The 16,710-nt window shown below is 43.0% G+C and overlaps 2 protein-coding genes across 2 annotated transcripts; one reads left to right on the top strand and one right to left on the bottom strand.

The window, feature by feature from the left end:
• Positions 1-1,198: 1,198 nt before the first annotated feature.
• Positions 1,199-12,699, top strand: hgd (homogentisate 1,2-dioxygenase). The gene is made up of 14 exons (XM_053412643.1): positions 1,199-1,418; positions 2,694-2,765; positions 3,240-3,328; positions 3,414-3,519; positions 7,314-7,373; positions 7,465-7,556; positions 7,662-7,696; positions 7,825-7,904; positions 8,237-8,336; positions 9,153-9,277; positions 10,981-11,085; positions 11,239-11,365; positions 11,717-11,898; positions 11,979-12,699. The coding sequence occupies exons 1-14, from the start codon at positions 1,404-1,406 to the stop codon at positions 12,120-12,122; spliced, it is 1,332 nt and encodes a 443-aa protein (XP_053268618.1). The 5' UTR covers positions 1,199-1,403; the 3' UTR covers positions 12,123-12,699.
• Positions 12,700-13,992: 1,293 nt separating this feature from the next.
• Positions 13,993-16,424, bottom strand: ndufb4 (NADH:ubiquinone oxidoreductase subunit B4). Its single transcript, XM_053412644.1, has 3 exons — positions 16,218-16,424; positions 15,101-15,244; positions 13,993-14,146 (listed from the first exon to the last, which is right to left on the bottom strand). The coding sequence occupies exons 1-3, from the start codon at positions 16,392-16,394 to the stop codon at positions 14,084-14,086; spliced, it is 384 nt and encodes a 127-aa protein (XP_053268619.1). The 5' UTR covers positions 16,395-16,424; the 3' UTR covers positions 13,993-14,083.
• Positions 16,425-16,710: the final 286 nt, after the last annotated feature.

Below are 16,710 nucleotides of genomic sequence, written 5' to 3' on the forward strand. Positions count from 1 at the left end.
TAGTTTATCAGACTACAGATGGGGTCAGTGCCCCCCTGTCCCTGACTCTTGATCCGCCCCTGTCAATTTTGGATATTAAAGCGTCTATTAAGAAAAAAAAAAATAATGAATAAAACTTAAGCTATCAAAAGTTTGGAATTGATGGCTACATTTTTCTATAGACTCTTTTGCCGAGATGGTTTCTTTGAAGGACGTAAGGATTGGCACGACACAGTTGTTTGCTCAATCAGAGCATGTGAGGCCACCACAGTTTGACCGGGGTGACTCTCACTATAATGCAGACTAATACTATCTGCTGGCATTTTACCAGTTTATAGTCTGCTGGTTTTGCCTTACTTCATTATAACATTCATAGACTTATCGACTAATATTTCACTGAGAGAATATAATACACTATTTATGATAATCTATCATCTAGTTGGTGGTGGACAGTAACTAAAGTAAATTTACTCAAGTACTCTAACTAGGTGCATTTACATAAGTGTTATTTCTACTTCTACTCCACCACATCTCAGAAGGGAATACTTTTTACTCAACAGCATTTGTCTGACAGCTTTAGTTACTTTTCAAATGACAATGTAAACCACATGTGTTGATGTTGACTGTCTGGGATCAGCCGAAGGATGGACTGGTCCTAAATGTGTTCTACCTTAGAAAACCTCTCGGATTAACTATAAAAGGCCTCGTCACAGGGCTGAGTACTGGGCCAATTTTCGATATATTGTTCTCACGGACTTATGATGATCTCACAGAATATGATGCACTGTTGTGGATTAAACTATTCTACAGTATATGAAGTATTTCAAATGAGCTCAATCTTGTAGTTAAATGCAGCATACACAGAAACATCACCGGAAAAAACCTTTCACTGTGATGTGATTTAACTTTTCCTTGCACACTTTTCCTTAAGTAAGGTTTTGAATGCATTACTTTTACCAAAGTAAAATTTCTGAATACTTCTTCTTCCACTGCAGCTAGTGCAGACTGTTTGTCTGTATTGGCAGACACTATTACCTATGAGATGTGTTCAGTATTTTTGTTTCATTTATTCCCTGTGTCCGATATTTGTTACCTGTGTTGCACCTCCAACTTTTTTTAATACAAAATAATCCTTGTTTATTTGGGCAGTTACCAGTGACACTGATACTTGTTTGCTCACAGTTGGGCCATCCTCTCTGTCCTCTCCCCTCCGCTGCTGCTGCTGCTGCTGCTGCATAACCCAGTCTGTCAATCCTTAATAACAACCAGACTGAGGAAAGAGTATAAATCCAGCCCCCTTTTGAGCTCCCTTCATACCAGCATGCACTCTTTCTGCAGTGGACTTTAGTCCAACAGGGGATGCATTCGGAGTCACACAAAAATTCCTAAATCACTCTTGCCAAGAAGCTTTAAAAGACGCGACAATGGCTGGACTAAAGGTAAGGCTGCATTTTGTTTGTTTAAAACTACTTGCAGCTTAAGAAAAGCTCATTCTCCAGAGTTTAGACCTAAAAACCCACAAACCAAGGATCAGACTATATGAACATGCAAACATGCTGGGGTTAAATGTTTGGAAAACAAAGTAAAAGTTGTATTTAAACTGTTAATGCATATTTCGCAACAGAACGTGCACAAATAAACTGTGATAACTTACAAATACTTTCTAAACAGAGACATACAGGCTGACTGAAGGGAGGTGTTCAGTCTGGCCAATCAGAGGGCTTCATTCAGCAGCTGCCCAGATGTGGTGCAGGAATGCCTCAAAAGCAGCACAGACTTATTTTAGTGGTTTTCTTTTTCAGTAGAACAAACATATAAGCCCCTTTAAAACGTGATATTCTCATCAGGTTCTGCTCTTGGCTTCCACATATATACAAGTCATTTAAATACTGGTTTACAGTGTGTTTGTTTTCATTTTTTTCTGGTGGAAACCAGCTCTGAAGCAGCTGAGTGACCTGTTGTACTTAAAGTTATTCATGCTTATATCTTAGATTTAAAATATTGGGTCAATATGAGGTTGTATTATATTTTAAGAAGGATCTTAATTAAACAATATAACTTTATATCTGTGTAAAAGTTGGGAAAAAGGGTTTTTCGAAACCCTAACTCGATTTAACAGCACAAGCTCAGAAAAATCCAACTTCACACACCACTCTCTAAACACTGGAGCTTTCTAAATGTTTTCAGGCACCCTACACTCAAAACCCACACATATGGAACCTATTAAGTTGCCTGTGTGTGTGTGTGTGAGAGAGAGATTTCTGCAGACTAACAGTGACTCAGCAAGCTTTCTTTACCTTCTTGCCAAGTTCATGTTTCCCAGAGGCAGGGAACCCACTGTGAGGGCTGGTGATCAGTGTCATCAGAGGAGAATAGCGGAATAATAATCTTGTCATAATTGAAGTATTGATCAAATTGTGCTCCGGAGGATTTTTAGCATAATTAGTCTGCTTCTGCAACACAATAGCACAAAACTAATGGATGAGTACAAGGGGAGAAATTTGGCGTAACTGCAGTTTGTTTTATCAAAGATCTAATGTGAATCAATATGACAACAATTAACAGAAAGACAAGGCCTAATGACAAGCCTTCAGATTTAATTATAACCAGCATGAACACATTTATCCTGCATTACAATGAGGCTGCATGGTGAGTTTTTTTTAGTTTTCATTGTCACTTGCCGTGAGTGTTAAATGTTTGTCTGTCTGTTCCAGTACATGAGCGGGTTCGGGAATGAGTTCTCCTCTGAAGACCCTCGCTGTCCTGGATCATTACCCGAGGGACAGGTATAGTTTATGCAATCACAAACACACAGGGCTAATTTGAGTTATTAATCCAATAGTTTATTAATTGATTTTGTGCTTACGTGAACTGCACAACTACCTAGTGCAACAAATTAAACGTTAGGAAGGGTGACTAAAACCGAAACCTAGTGATTCCTCCTCGTTTCACAGGAAAATGTAAACAGTCTTATCCTAAGATAAAGTATAATTTATTCAGCTGCATTTAGATTTTTCTTTTCACATCCTTCGTCATTTGACTAACCACACTTATATAACTGCAATGGAACTGCAATAGAAGATGACCAGGCAAGTCAATAATGTATCTTATGTGCATGTATAGTAGATAAAAAAAAAGCAAAACCTCCCTTGGTCACGCATGAGCTGAAGATAATATTACACAATCCATAACACAGAGTTTATACCATTGACATCCTGTCTGAATACACTGTGTGTTGTGTGTGTGTTGTGTCTCTACAGAACAATCCTCAGGTTTGTCCCTACGGCCTCTACGCTGAGCAGCTCTCTGGCTCTGCTTTCACCTGCCCCCGACCGGCCAATAAGAGGAGGTACCCCTCTGTCTCCCACAGGAAAACCAGTCCACACACAGTGCACGGGAAATATCTTAATACTGGTCCTTTTTTCTTTCTCCAGCTGGTTGTACCGCATCATCCCATCCGTCAAACACAAGCCTTTTACCGCAGTGCCTTGTGGGAATCTGTCAGAGAATTGGGATGAAGTGGAGCCTGATCCTAACCAGGTACATCAAGGCTGAACAGGAGGAGGCCCTGATCGTTGAGTCCTTCTTAAACAGGAAAACAGCATGATACACACTGCTTGGCTCAGAATTATGAAGAAGTAAACAAAAAACAAAACAAAATTTAATTAATGACTAAAAGTCTGATTTTCTTATTTTAACAGATACTGATTGTATTCCCCTAGTATCTGTCTTCATGCTAATCAAATTGCCTGCTGCTAATAACATCATACCCTAAAAATAGGAATATGGTATTAATCCTGTCTTTTAAGTAAGAAAGATGAGAATATGTGAATTTTACAAAATGCCATAGCTTTAATTTCCCCCCAAAGGTTGTGTTCCTTTGGGAACTCACGGCTCAAGTTAGAAGAATCAGAATCAGAATCAGAATTCTTTTTATTGCCTTGTATATTTTCACATACAGGAAATTGCCTTGGTGTGGTTGGTGCACTTTACAAACAACAATATAAAAACAACAATATAGAGCAATATAAACATCAATATAAAAAACAACAATATCGAAAAAATAATATATACAGTAAATGTGTTTTGTGCGGTTTTAAGGTGCAAAGATTGGTGGTAGTGCCAATAATGTAGTGTTATAAATTATGTGCGAGGGTGGGGGGGGGGGGGGTCAGCAGAGTCAGTGTGATGGGGGGGGCTTGTTTGTGAGCCCCACTGCCATGGGGAAAAAGCTGTTCAGGTGACGCGAGGTTTTAGTCCTGACGGCCCGGAACCTTTTCCCAGATGGAAGTCTCTGGAACAGGTGGTGACCGGGATGGGAAGGATCAGCGATGATCTTGCCTGCTCTCTTTCTGGTCCTGGAGTGGAACAGGTCTAGGAGAGCCGGCAGGTCACAGCCGATGACCTTCTCAGCTGACCGAATGATCCGCTGCAGTCTGCCCTTGTCCTTGGCAGTGGAGGCAGCGAACCAAACGGTGATGGATGAGGTGAGGATGGACTCAATGATGGCTGTGTAGAACTCAACCATCACTTTCCGCGGCATGCTGAATTTCCTCAGTTGCCGCAGGAAGAACATCCTCTGCTGGGCCTTCTTGGTGATGGAGGTGATGTTCTCCGTCCACCTCAGGTCCTGTGCTATGATCGTCCCCAGGAATCTGAATGACTCCACTGTTTTAACTGGGGAGTCGCACATGGTGAGGGGGGCGGTTTGGGCTGGGCTCCTCCTGAAGTCTGCCACCATCTCTACAGTTTTTGAAGCGTTCAGCTCCAGGTGGTTCTGGCTGCACCAGGAAGCCAGGCTGTTAACTTCCTCTCTGTAGGCGGCCTCGTCCCCATTGGAAATTAATCCAATAAGGGTGGTGTCGTCGGCAAACTTCAGGAGTTTGACAGAGGGATGGCTGGAGGTGCAGTTGTTGGTGTAGAGGGAGAAGAGGAGAGGAGAGAGCACACAACCTTGAGGGGCTCCAGTGCTGATGGTCCGGGTGTCAGAGACAAGCTTCCCCAGCCTCACGCGCTGCTTCCTGTCGGTCAGGAAGTTGGTGATCCACCTGCAGGTGGGGTCAGGCACGCTCAGCTGGGTCAGCTTGTCCCGGAGAAGAGCTGGAGAGATGGTGTTGAATGCGGAGCTGAAGTCCACAAACAAGATCCTGGCGTAGGTGCTGGGGGAGTCGAGGTGCTGGAGGATGAAGTGGAGTCCCATGTTGACTGCATCGTCTACGGACCTGTTGGCTCTGTAGGCAAACTGCAGCGGGTCGAGGAGGTGGTTGGTTATAGTTTTGAGGTGGGTCAGCACGAGTCGCTCGAAGGTCTTCATTACTACAGAGGTCAGGGCGACTGGTCTGTAGTCATTAAGGCCTGTGATCCTCTGCTTCTTGGGAACGGGGATGATGGTGGATGTTTTCAGGCAGGCGGGTACAACACATTCAGCCAGTGAGGTGTTGAAAATGTCCGTGAACAATGGAGAAAGCTGATCCGCACAGTGCCTCAGTGTAGAGGGGGAGACAGCGTCTGGTCCAGCTGCCTTGCGGGGGTTCAGTTTCTTCAGGAGCTTATTTACATCTCTCTCCTGAATTGAGAGAGGTGTGAAGGGGGGGATGGAGGTGATGGGGCAGTCTGGGGCCATTTTGTGGGGGGGGCTAGTGTCTTTGTCCAGGCTGGGGAGAAGAGGTGTGATAGATGCGGGGGGGGTTTGAGAGGGTCTATCGAATCTACAATAAAAGTCATTCAGATCGTTGGCAAGTCTCAAGTCTTCCACAGAGTGGGGGGATTTGGTCTTGCAGCCGGTGATCACCCGAAGGCCTTTCCAGACTGACGAGGAGTCGTTGGCTGCAAACTGTTGTTCCAGCTTCTTTGAATACAGTCGTTTGGCCTCCTTAATCTCCTTGCCAAACGAGTATTTAATTAGTCTGAACCTATCCATGTCCCCACTCTTGAAGGCCACCTCTTTCTCCAAACGAAGCTGTTTGAGTTTTGCTGTGAACCAGGGCTTGTCGTTGTTATAACACACCCTGGTGCGTGTTGGAATACATCGGTCTTCACAGAAGCTGATGTAGGACGTCACAGCATCTGTATATTCGTCCAGGCTGTAAGTGGCAGTTCTAAAAATGTCCCAGTCTGTGTTTTCAAGGCAGTCACGCAGCTCCTCCACAGCTTCTCTGCTGCTCCAGTTCTTTGATCTCAGCACAGCAGGTTTAGAAATCTTGAGTTTCTGTCTGTAAGCCGGGATCAGGTGAATGAGAGCGTGGTCGGACAGACCCAGGGCAGCGCGGGAGACTGCATGATAAGCCTTGCTGATGGTGCTGTAGCAGTGATCCAGGGTGTTCTCCCCCCTGGTCGGGCATTTAATTAACTGTTTATATTTTGGGAGCTCCTGAGATAAGTTCCCCTTATTAAAGTCCCCAAGGACAATAACGGGGGAATATGTGTTCTCTCTCCTTCTCTCCACTCCCAGTATCTGCTCAGCGAGTTGTCGTTGAGCCTCGCGCACGTCAGCTTGCGGGGGGATGTAGACTCCAGCCAGGATGAAAGAGGTGAATTCCCGGGGAGAGTAGAACGGTCTGCAGGTGATGAAAAAAGTTTCCAGGTCCGGAGAACAGGACTGTAAAATGACTTTCACGTCGCTGCACCAGCCCTGGTTTATATAAAAACAAATCCCTCCGCCTTTTGCCTTGCGTGAGAGGATCGGGTCGCGGTCCGCGCGTAACAGCTGAAAGCCGGTCAGCTGTGCGGCGGAGTCCGGTGTGGCTTCGGTCAGCCACGATTCAGTAAAACAGAATACAGAAGAGAGGGAGAAGTCTCTATTTGTCCGGATGAGAAGGCGCAGTTCGTCCATCTTATTGCACAGCGAGCGGACATTAGAGAGGAGAATGCACGGGAGTGATGAGCGAAATCCTCTCTCCCTGAAGCGCACCAGAGCCCCAGCGCGCTTTCCTCTCCGTCTCCGCCTCAGTCTCGCTGCGTGGCCGAGGAGCACCGCACCTTTGACCAGTAAATCAACTAAATCCACGGAAGATGCGAGAAAGTTGGGACATAAATCAGATGGTGTTGTGTCCCTGATGTTAAGAAGCTCGTCCATCGTGAAAGTCTAAGAGTCTAATAAGTCTAATATATTTTTAATGCCCTTTATTGATGTATTCCACGTATTGCCTTGCTTTTTTGGTAACATATCCTTAGTTTAAAATATGTTTTGTTGGCCTAAATAAACTAAACTGAATTGAACTGATTGGGGAAATGTGTTTCCAGGGCGTTTAATACTTCAGCGAAAACGATGTATTCGTTTAAATTGTCTGTAGTTACTATAGAAGTAGATTCTGACTCCGAGGTTTCTCTCCCAGCTGCGATGGCTTCCATTCACCATTCCCAAACCTACAGACAAGAAAGTGGACTTTGTGGCTGTAAGTTCAAATTTTTTTTTTATTCCTGATAATATTCACTCATTAGATACTGTCAGTTGATTGGTTGATTGTGGCTTTGTGTATCTCGCAGGGTCTGCACACACTCTGTGGTGCTGGAGATACCAAATCTCGCAATGGCATTGGCATCCATGTGTATACCTGCAACACTTCCATGGTCGACAGGTGAGTGTGTGTTTGTGTGCAAATGAGCCGACTGTGTGAGATATAGATGTATTTTTTTCATATCGGCGAAAAAACACAAATATCATTTTCATTCTCCTGTTGCAGGTGCTTCAACAACTCAGATGGAGACTTTCTGATTGGTGAGGGAAAAGGGCTGTTGATGTTTTCAATGTTGTTTATCACGAGAACAATGATAGCTCAATCCTCGGTCCTTCTCCTGCCTCAGATTGTCTTTTCTCCATCGCTCTCCTTGTCTGTTTGTCTCTAGTCCCGCAGCAGGGAGAGGTCCTGATCACTACGGAGTTTGGGAAGATGATGGTGGAGCCGAACGAGATCTGTGTCATCCAGGTGAGCGCCATGTTTTTTCATTTATACAGTTTCTTAAAGAGATCTACCACTGTGTCTGCCCCCAAGCCAAATAATATACCATATTTAAAATCAAATACATTATTTAATGTAAATGCATGTACCCCTGCTTTTATTTCTATTTCTATTCCCACACTCTCATCATATGTTTCTGTTCTATATGTACAAATATAATTTAAATTTGCTGCCAATGTTATATCTGGTTTCTTTCTAAAAATGTGTTGAGCTGCAGAAAGTCTGATCCTCAGGATTGGTGACAACAGCACAGACAGTTAAATGTCCTCTCTCCTCCTCTTCTCATGTATCGTCTCCAGCAAGGGATGCGCTTCAGCGTGGACGTGTTTGGAGAAACCAGAGGTTACATACTGGAGGTGTATGGAGCCCACTATGAACTCCCTGACCTGGGACCCATAGGTGTGTGTTTGTATAATGTATGAGTGTACGTCACCACTCCTGCAACATCCTATAGTCTGGATTAGTCCCTCCCCTTATTTGGTCTGTTGATCCACCATATATATGGGCAAACTATAAATATTTCAACAACTACTAGACCAACTTCTCTGAAATGTTGGTAAAACATTCATGTTGCGCTCACAAAGAATTATATTCAACTTGATGATTCTTGAGACTTTTTATTCAGCTCCATCATCAGGTTAAATGTTTAATTTATTTGCCCAGATCTCAGATTTATGATCAAACTCCTGCAGAACCATCAGTCTTAGCTGTACTTAATAAGCAAATGTTAGCGTGCTAACATGCTAGCAAGCAAATTCAACTGGTGAACACTGTAATCCACAGACCTGTGCTAATATTAGCTTGTTCATACGCCTAATTATACCCTGACAGAGCCACTAGCATGAGGGCTGTATCAGAAATCACTTCCTCATTTGCTCATCCATTACCCCCTATATAATAGACCATCCATAATATTACTCAATAGACGGCAGTAAAAAGACTAATTATCATCATCATTCAGCAAAATCGCTGACAGCTATGCAGCGGATCCATTTTTCTGTCAAACGTTGCTCATGTGTTAGTGCACGTGGCCTCATAAGTACATTCTGGGTATTTTGAAGGGCAACATATAATGCATTCATTTCCTATTTGGAGTTCGGCCTTTGAAATGAAATGCTGGACTACGTAAATATAGTAGCGCAGGAGTTATTTCAGACACGTTCTAGTTTTGTGTGTGCATGTCCTTGTGTGTACAAATGTTTGTGTGTTTTTCAGGAGCCAATGGTCTGGCCAACCCCAGAGATTTCCTGTGTCCAGTTGCTTGTTATGAGGATCGCACGGTGGCCACAGGTTTCAGCGTCATCAACAAGTACCAGGGGAAGCTCTTTGCCTGCCAACAGGTGCTTCCTCTCACTGACATTTCACTTTGTGTGCTAGCGCAATCACACATGTGCACAGAGGCTGCATGACAGTGACCCACACATGTGGCATATTTACCCTATTTACCCTATTTAAGTTTGCGTCCGCCTCAGCAAACACCATCGAAGCGCAACGGGGACTAACAGGAAACTGCCCAAGTGAAGCATATAATCCATTAGCCGCTCCTGCCGATGTTAGCGTCCCTCATGATTTAATATGGGAGCGTTGGCTGTTATCTGTTCGGCAGGTTTCCGCCTCAACTCCCTCATGAGTCTTAATCACCGATAATTAGTTAAGGCATTCTGGAGCTACACACAGTGCTCCCCCGCGAAGCGTCACTTTGTAGGAAAAACCTTTTACAAGTTAAGCCTTAATTTCAATATATTTCTCTCGGGGAGCGATCCTCCCTCATCAGAAAATGTCCTGTTCGGCGCGTAATTGGATCGACACAACACGTCTGCCAGGAGGTTTTTGAGACAAAGAGGAGGTGGGAGGAGAGGTTCGTCAGGGGCGGAGGGCTGGGGGGGGTTGTAACCGTAGAAACCGTGTCAAGCCACACTGTTATTATTCATCGCTGGAAGTACACAAGGGTGAGATACAGATTTTTCCGTGGCAAAACAAACACTTTCCATCTCTGGTTGAGCATCTACACCGTTATGGGCTGGAGGTCATAGGTCACACGCTCTTCCTGGTGTCCACCGGTCCCCGAGCCTGGATGCTGGGGCCACAGGGGTATGAAAATAAGGTGGAGGGAGGACACAAGCCTCATCTCGGGGGAAGAGGCTGCTGCTGCTGCTGCTGCTGCTCCTCCCGTCGGCTCCTGCTGTTTTGTTCCCCTGCAGCGCGCTGAAATTGCTCAAATTAACTTATTATTTGCTTGACTGGGCCAATGTGTTTGTGTTTTGTGTGCATGTGTGTGCCAGTGCTCGCTCTCCTCCATTTTCCCCGTCATTTTAATCGAATGTAGTGGAGTTACCGCAGATGAATGTCCAAGAAATTACCTTCACTGGGTTCCCCCAAAGACCTTTTTTTGTTATGGCAACTGCTGTAAATTGAGTATGTGTATGTGTGTGTGTGTTTATGTGTTTATTGGTTATGTGTGAATTTACTTATGCACAAGTCTATGTATGAATATGTGCGTACGTGTTTTTTTGTCAGTGTGTGTCAGCTGCTCCTGTGTGTAGGGAGCACGGAGGTCAGCCGCGAGGCAGCTTGAGTTGTAATGAACTATATTGATTTTAGAGCTCCTGTTGAATGTCTTTTTCTTTCACAGTGACATTACCAGAACAGAGAAACTATATAAAATTGCTGTGGTTTAACAATCAAGATAAAGAAATATCTCTGCGCCCACTGTTACAGCAAAACGCTCAAAGTTTGGGAAAGTTGGATTGTGCGGCCAATTACCCCGTAATACCTGGAGCCTCGTATCGCAAAGGAACGGGGGGAAAGAAAGAAAACGAAAGAATGAAAGAAGCGCACCCTCTTTTTCACAATCAACCCTTTTCATTATGACCGTTTCTTTTCTCTCTTTATGTCAAGAAGTACTCTCTGGGAATTTAAGATTTCAAAGGAATTATTCATTGTGCCTTTTTTTCCCCAGTGAAAAGCTCAATTTGAAGTCCTTTGTGTTTGTCGCTCGGGCAGACTCGTCTTATTTGTTTTGTTTTCTTCGCTCCTCACGTAGGATTTCTCTCCCTTCAACGTGGTCGCCTGGCACGGGAACTACACGCCTTACAAATACGACCTGAAGAACTTCATGGTGATCAACTGTGTGGCGTTCGACCATGCGGTGAGCACACTGACACAATACCAGGGCTTTTAAATACAAACATATTGTATACTGTTAATTTTTGCTTCATTTCTTGCTTTTAATGAAGTACAGTAACATCTGTGAGCATCGTCTCAAAACATCACATATTTGTGTATTGTAATCTTCATACAGGATCCATCCATCTTTACTGTGCTGACTGCCAAATCCACACGACCGGGTGTGGCCATTGCTGACTTTGTCATCTTCCCCCCTCGGTGGGGGGTGTCCGACCACACCTTACGTCCACCGTACTATCACCGTAAGAAACAAACACAGGCCTCGCTTTAACTCTGAACTGCCTTGTGCACATTTTTCCAGGGAGAAGAACAATTCTATTTAGAGCTGGGCTGTTTGGAAGTGACAGCATTTAAATCGTTTTTCAAATTGTACCGATAGTGGCTAATTTTTAAATGAACCATAAGCTGACATCTGTATTTACCCAACCAGCCTCGAGATGGTAGGTGATGCACTCCTGCTGCATGACTTCTATCCAACTGAGGCCCCACCACAGTGCAGCTGGTCTGGTTTCACCACAGGCCTATAACGCCACCTAGTGGAGATCTGTGTCACCACTTGTTCCCAGTTCACTGCCGTGTTCTTGTGACTTCAGGTAACTGCATGAGTGAATTCATGGGTCTGATCAAAGGCCACTATGAGGCCAAAGAGGAGGGTTTCCAGCCAGGTGGAGCGAGCCTCCACAGCATCATGACTCCACACGGCCCTGACGCTGAGTGCTTCGAGAAGAGCAGCACTGCAGAACTCAAGCCTGAGAGGGTGGCTGAGGGCACCATGGTATAAAAGAAATATATAAAGTTTCAATTTTGTTTATCTGTAAAACCTGTGATGTAATACGCAGCTTTTCCTTCCTTTAGGCTTTTATGTTTGAGTCATCCTTCAGTATGGCTGTGACCAAGTGGGGTCTACAGACGTGCCAGAGGCTCGACAAGAGCTACTACCAATGCTGGGAACATCTCCGCAGCCACTTTGACCCCAACTGGAAGCCCAGCAAGAAGTAGACAAGGGCAAATGTAACCGAATACAGCTGTGAAAGTCAAAATTGAATGTAACTACCTGCAATCCTTGGCTTTCTTTGTGTTATTTGATCAGATGTATTGATTGAAAAAACATGACGAATGAAGAACCATGCCATGCAATTTAGACATTTATTTGATACAAACCACAATAATTGGGGTTGCACAATATAAAAGGAAACCTGTGCGAATTGTTGTTTATGTTGGATGAAAAACTGGGTGTTTAAATTGTTTCTGCCTGCGTCAGCCATCCTGAACATGAATGTGTTTCGTGTTTCTCCTTTACCTGAACAGTTTGGAGCTTAAAGAAATCATGAGACCTTTGTAAAGTGAAAAATTGAATTTTAAATTAGAGAGGCTGTGACATATCACATTATTCGTCTTAAAAATAAAAAGATAAATTCATGCAACAATATAACATAGCACATAATCAGTCTGCCTCAGATAATTGTTCTGCTTACTAGACTTTAAACTCCAAAGAAATAATACTGTGACATTTATCATGATAATTATTGATGTGAACTGATATCCTACGAATAAAAATGTTAAAATCTTTAAAAAACTACAATTCAATACTAATACTAATATCATGACTCCTGTAAATCTTAATGACATTTTGTAATTATAAAAACAAATGACTTCAAGTATAATAATAACCAGCTCTAAATCTCACTTTCATGTGGGTATAAGGAAGGAGCATTTCACTCTCTGGCTCAAGGCTCAAGTATTCTCAAAATATGATTTAACTGAGAAGAGGTTTTATAATAATTATCATCAGTGCCTTTTAAAAACGTCAACACATATCTATCAATTTTAACATTCAATCACAATATTTATAACATTGACCCACAACCTCCATGGCCTAGGCGGTAGAGTGGTCATTCTTCAACAAGAAGGTTGGCGGTTCAATCCCCACTCTTCCCTATCTGCATGCGGAAGTGTCCTTGGCAAGATACTGAACCCCTAAAATTGGCAGGACTTCTATCACCTATTAATTGCAGAATACCTTACACTATGTAAATTAAAAAATGAAATCAATCCTGCGCAGTCCGCTTCTGCGCAGGATGTGCGCAGATCGCTTAAATTAAATCATGAATAAAAAAAATAATGAAAAGTACATTTTTAGCACTTTCTAATTTTCTGCAAATTTTGGTAAGAATTTGAGAATGTTAAAGCCCTCAAGAAGCCAATTCATTTGCCTGAATAATTAAAATAATATTCCTTACAATTTCAATAGGGCTTCACTGTCTGTCAGTGCTCGGGCCCTAATAAAGAAACTCTTCTCACTTCAACACACACACACAGGTTTTGCTGTTCTAGTATGACCAGTAATTTATGGTGGCTAATAGATATACAGATATGTAGGTGCTTTATGGATGTGTGAGAATGTGTTTTGTACTGTAAAGCACGTCAATAAGACTAGAGAAGAGCTATTTAAATACAGTCCGTTTACTGGTAAGTGTTTCTTTAAAACTGATTGTTTAATTTTACGTATACTTAAATACAATCTTCATTGTATAGACTACATTGTAAATACAAGATCCAAAGTATATTAATGCAACAAAGGCGAGTACATCTGTCACATTAAATTTAGGCTAGTGGCATCACCCTTATACAATAACCTGGGCTTGTGAGTATTGCAGGTAGCGCCACTTGATATTGATTGCTAGACATTATATAGATGAGAGAAGGTAGAATAATCAGGAGGCTACTGAACACAAACTGAAACACAGTTTTAGCTATACAAGACAACTGGAAGAAAACCCTTAATCGTAAAAACCTTTACCAAAACCGCAAAAAGGAACCTGATGAATGTCGGCGGCAGACTCTTCCCCTCAGCAATAAAAGCACCATGTTTATTTTTGACAATATAGTTTTATTTAGTTAATAATAATTACACGCATTGAAATCCTCACTAGAACATACAGGTCTTTATACATCGAAGCTCACGATGACAAACTGAACTTGCGCTCCAGGGTCCCAGCCTTAATCATCTCCTCCTTCTTGTCCTGTAAACCAGACGACAAACAGATGATGGGTTAGTTCAGTTTCCATAGTGACAAAGTTATATCACCCTCAACCTCTTCACCTTCCTGACATTTTCTCAAACACACATTTATAAGCAAGCGTCGTATGACTTTCAAGCAGTTTTTCTCCCTTCTTCCCAGCGGAGAGGGGAAGATGAACATGATCGCTCAGCAGTGGGACAATTGCACCACTTTCTGGCTGGAGATTCTATTGGAGAGAATTGCGAGGGTGAATCTCCATGACAATGGGGAGGAAAACGAAAGCAGGCACCATTTCAGATGAAAAACTAATTTCTATTGCGAATGGAACGGTGACAAAAAAAGAAAAGCAGATCAACTGTGCACCTACAAGGAAATAATGAGTCCCCAATCCATAACTAAAAAAGCTTTTGACATGTCTATGATGCCATTCATGAAAAAGTATCAGACTTTAGGTATTCTCTCAGAAATAAATATTCTTCTAAATGGTAATATCATTGTTTGAGTTTCCCTCATAAAACAGATTTTTAGAGCTGAATCATGTACCAATTCTGTTATTCGCTGCATTAGATAAAGTAAGATTCTTGATGACCCAGTTTGCTACTGAGTAATATTGATTTAACAGCAGATAGATGCAATGAAATGAAGAAGGCAGGAGTAATTGCAAACCAAGATGCCTGCAGCACAATGGTGGACCCTTAGAAAAAAGGACTTTCACAACAATACATGATTATAAATGTTCCTTCTTTTTTGTCTACATCTAAATTTGGCTCTGTTCTGTCACTTGTTCTTTACAAAGCCTAAAAACAGCCCCAAACTTTCAATAGACCTTTCTCTTAACTATCAGTACTTTAATTAGATCCCCAGAACTGGTGAATGTTTGTGTGTGAGAACCGGTGGCAAAAAACATGAACTCAGATAATCAAGCAAAGATAGACCATGCATCTTGTCTCATACCCGGTCGCTCTTGAAAACGTAGTAGAGGACAAAGAGAGGCACAACTCCGAACATGGCACCCAGCAGAGAGGTCTTGTACGTGGGTCTGAAGTGTAGGTAGGGGTTGGCGCGTGCATACACCCAGCGTGTCAGCGCGGGGTCTTCCTGTGGAGACAAAGGAATACAATGAAGTTTAAATTGAAGTGATTTACCTGCATAAACGTATTCTTAGCAATGGAGAAAGGTCAGACAGTTGCAGAAATATTACTACAACACACACAATAAAATATAAGAATATGACACATTTCTCTGAGCTGACTACGGACAAATTACTGAAAGAAGTCAAAATCTCCACCTTATACTACAGATATGCAAAGGTATACTCAGAGCATGCAGAGGCAGAATTACGCTGTGTATAGCTCTTGAAAAAAACATCAATATTTCATGCAAAGTGGAATTGTGTTACTGCTCGATAAGCAGTTACACAATGCGAATGTCATTTAAGACTGCAAACAGCTGATTACTTGCACTGTACTGGTGAAAACAGCCAGGGAGGTGGAAAAGGGTAAATGAACCTGCTGGGTCTGGAGGTGAGAACTTAGCAAATATCAACAGTGGCCTTTGAAATGGTGACGGTGATGTTTCCCTACATTTAAATACTGCAATGTACTAGAAGGAGCATTAACTCTTCCAGCGTGTATTAGTAGTGCTGTAGTACTTTACGAATATTGTAGGGTAAGTACTTTGTTCTACATAATGTAGCATTGGCAGATGAGGAAAGATCAATAGCATTTTTAATGTACTGTATAATACCGTTAAACTGCAAATAACATTATACATAATATTACTTATTTTCAGAAGTTGACCTGAGGTCTTTATTGATGAACGGTGTCACAGTGGGCTTGTCTGATCAGTGTTAGCTAGCGTCAGTCCGCAGTTTTAGTCTAAATAAGATGGTTGCGGGAGTCATTGTTTGCGCAAACCCTCGCACATGAATTAAACACAAGCAGTGAAATAAACACATCCTCTGTAGCGTGTGCATTTTGGGTCTGAGCGACTGTTCCCCATGACATGCTACCGTTAGCATCGGAGCCATTAGCCTGTGTTCTTCTCAAGGGTAACAGCGCTAGCTACTCACGATGAGCTCCTTCCGGTGCGGGCTGTTGAGCTGTGTCTGGTACTGTCTCTTCAGGTTGGCTCGCAGCACCGCGCGCTGCTGCTCGGATCGTCTCTGCTCCGGGGAAACGTTGAAATACTCGTTGGGGTCCAATGTTTTGGGCCGAGTGGCCAAGGGCGCCTCTCGGTAGTCCGCCATGACAGTTTGAGGACGAACGAGAGGGAACGGGAAGTGGCGAGATCTCGCGTGGACCGTCACCATGGAAACACCAAACTCTCTGGATGTGGTCAACAGGTGAAAGGATGGAGAGACAGCGCGCTCGTGGAGGCACTTCCGGTGGCAGAAACTGCCACTGATATGTGAGGGCAGCTGTTACAGTCGCCACCGCTGCCCCCCCCCCCCCGTTTGAGGGCAACCACCGCTATTTGTGACTTATTCAATGAGGTTTCACGTAGTTTATGAATGTTTATCAGCGTGTTTCTGTTCTGAGCAGCAAGAATAATTGATCTTTATT

Source organism: Pleuronectes platessa, chromosome 20 (assembly GCF_947347685.1).
Source record: "Pleuronectes platessa chromosome 20, fPlePla1.1, whole genome shotgun sequence".
Lineage (NCBI taxonomy): Eukaryota > Metazoa > Chordata > Actinopteri > Pleuronectiformes > Pleuronectidae > Pleuronectes > Pleuronectes platessa.

Excerpts from the sequence above, each read along its gene's own strand:
- hgd (XM_053412643.1), top strand. Across the intron at positions 3,520-7,313 it reads TGGAGCCTGATCCTAACCAG|CTGCGATGGCTTCCATTCAC; the intron begins GTACATCAAGGC and ends TTTCTCTCCCAG. Across the intron at positions 7,557-7,661 it reads AACACTTCCATGGTCGACAG|GTGCTTCAACAACTCAGATG; the intron begins GTGAGTGTGTGT and ends CTCCTGTTGCAG.
- ndufb4 (XM_053412644.1), bottom strand. The coding sequence starts at position 16,394 with ATGGCGGACTACCGAGAGGCGCCCTTGGCCACTCGGCCCAAAACATTG. Across the intron at positions 15,245-16,217 it reads CGCACCGGAAGGAGCTCATC|GAAGACCCCGCGCTGACACG; the intron begins GTGAGTAGCTAG and ends TTGTCTCCACAG. Across the intron at positions 14,147-15,100 it reads ACGTTTTCAAGAGCGACCGG|GACAAGAAGGAGGAGATGAT; the intron begins GTATGAGACAAG and ends TCTGGTTTACAG.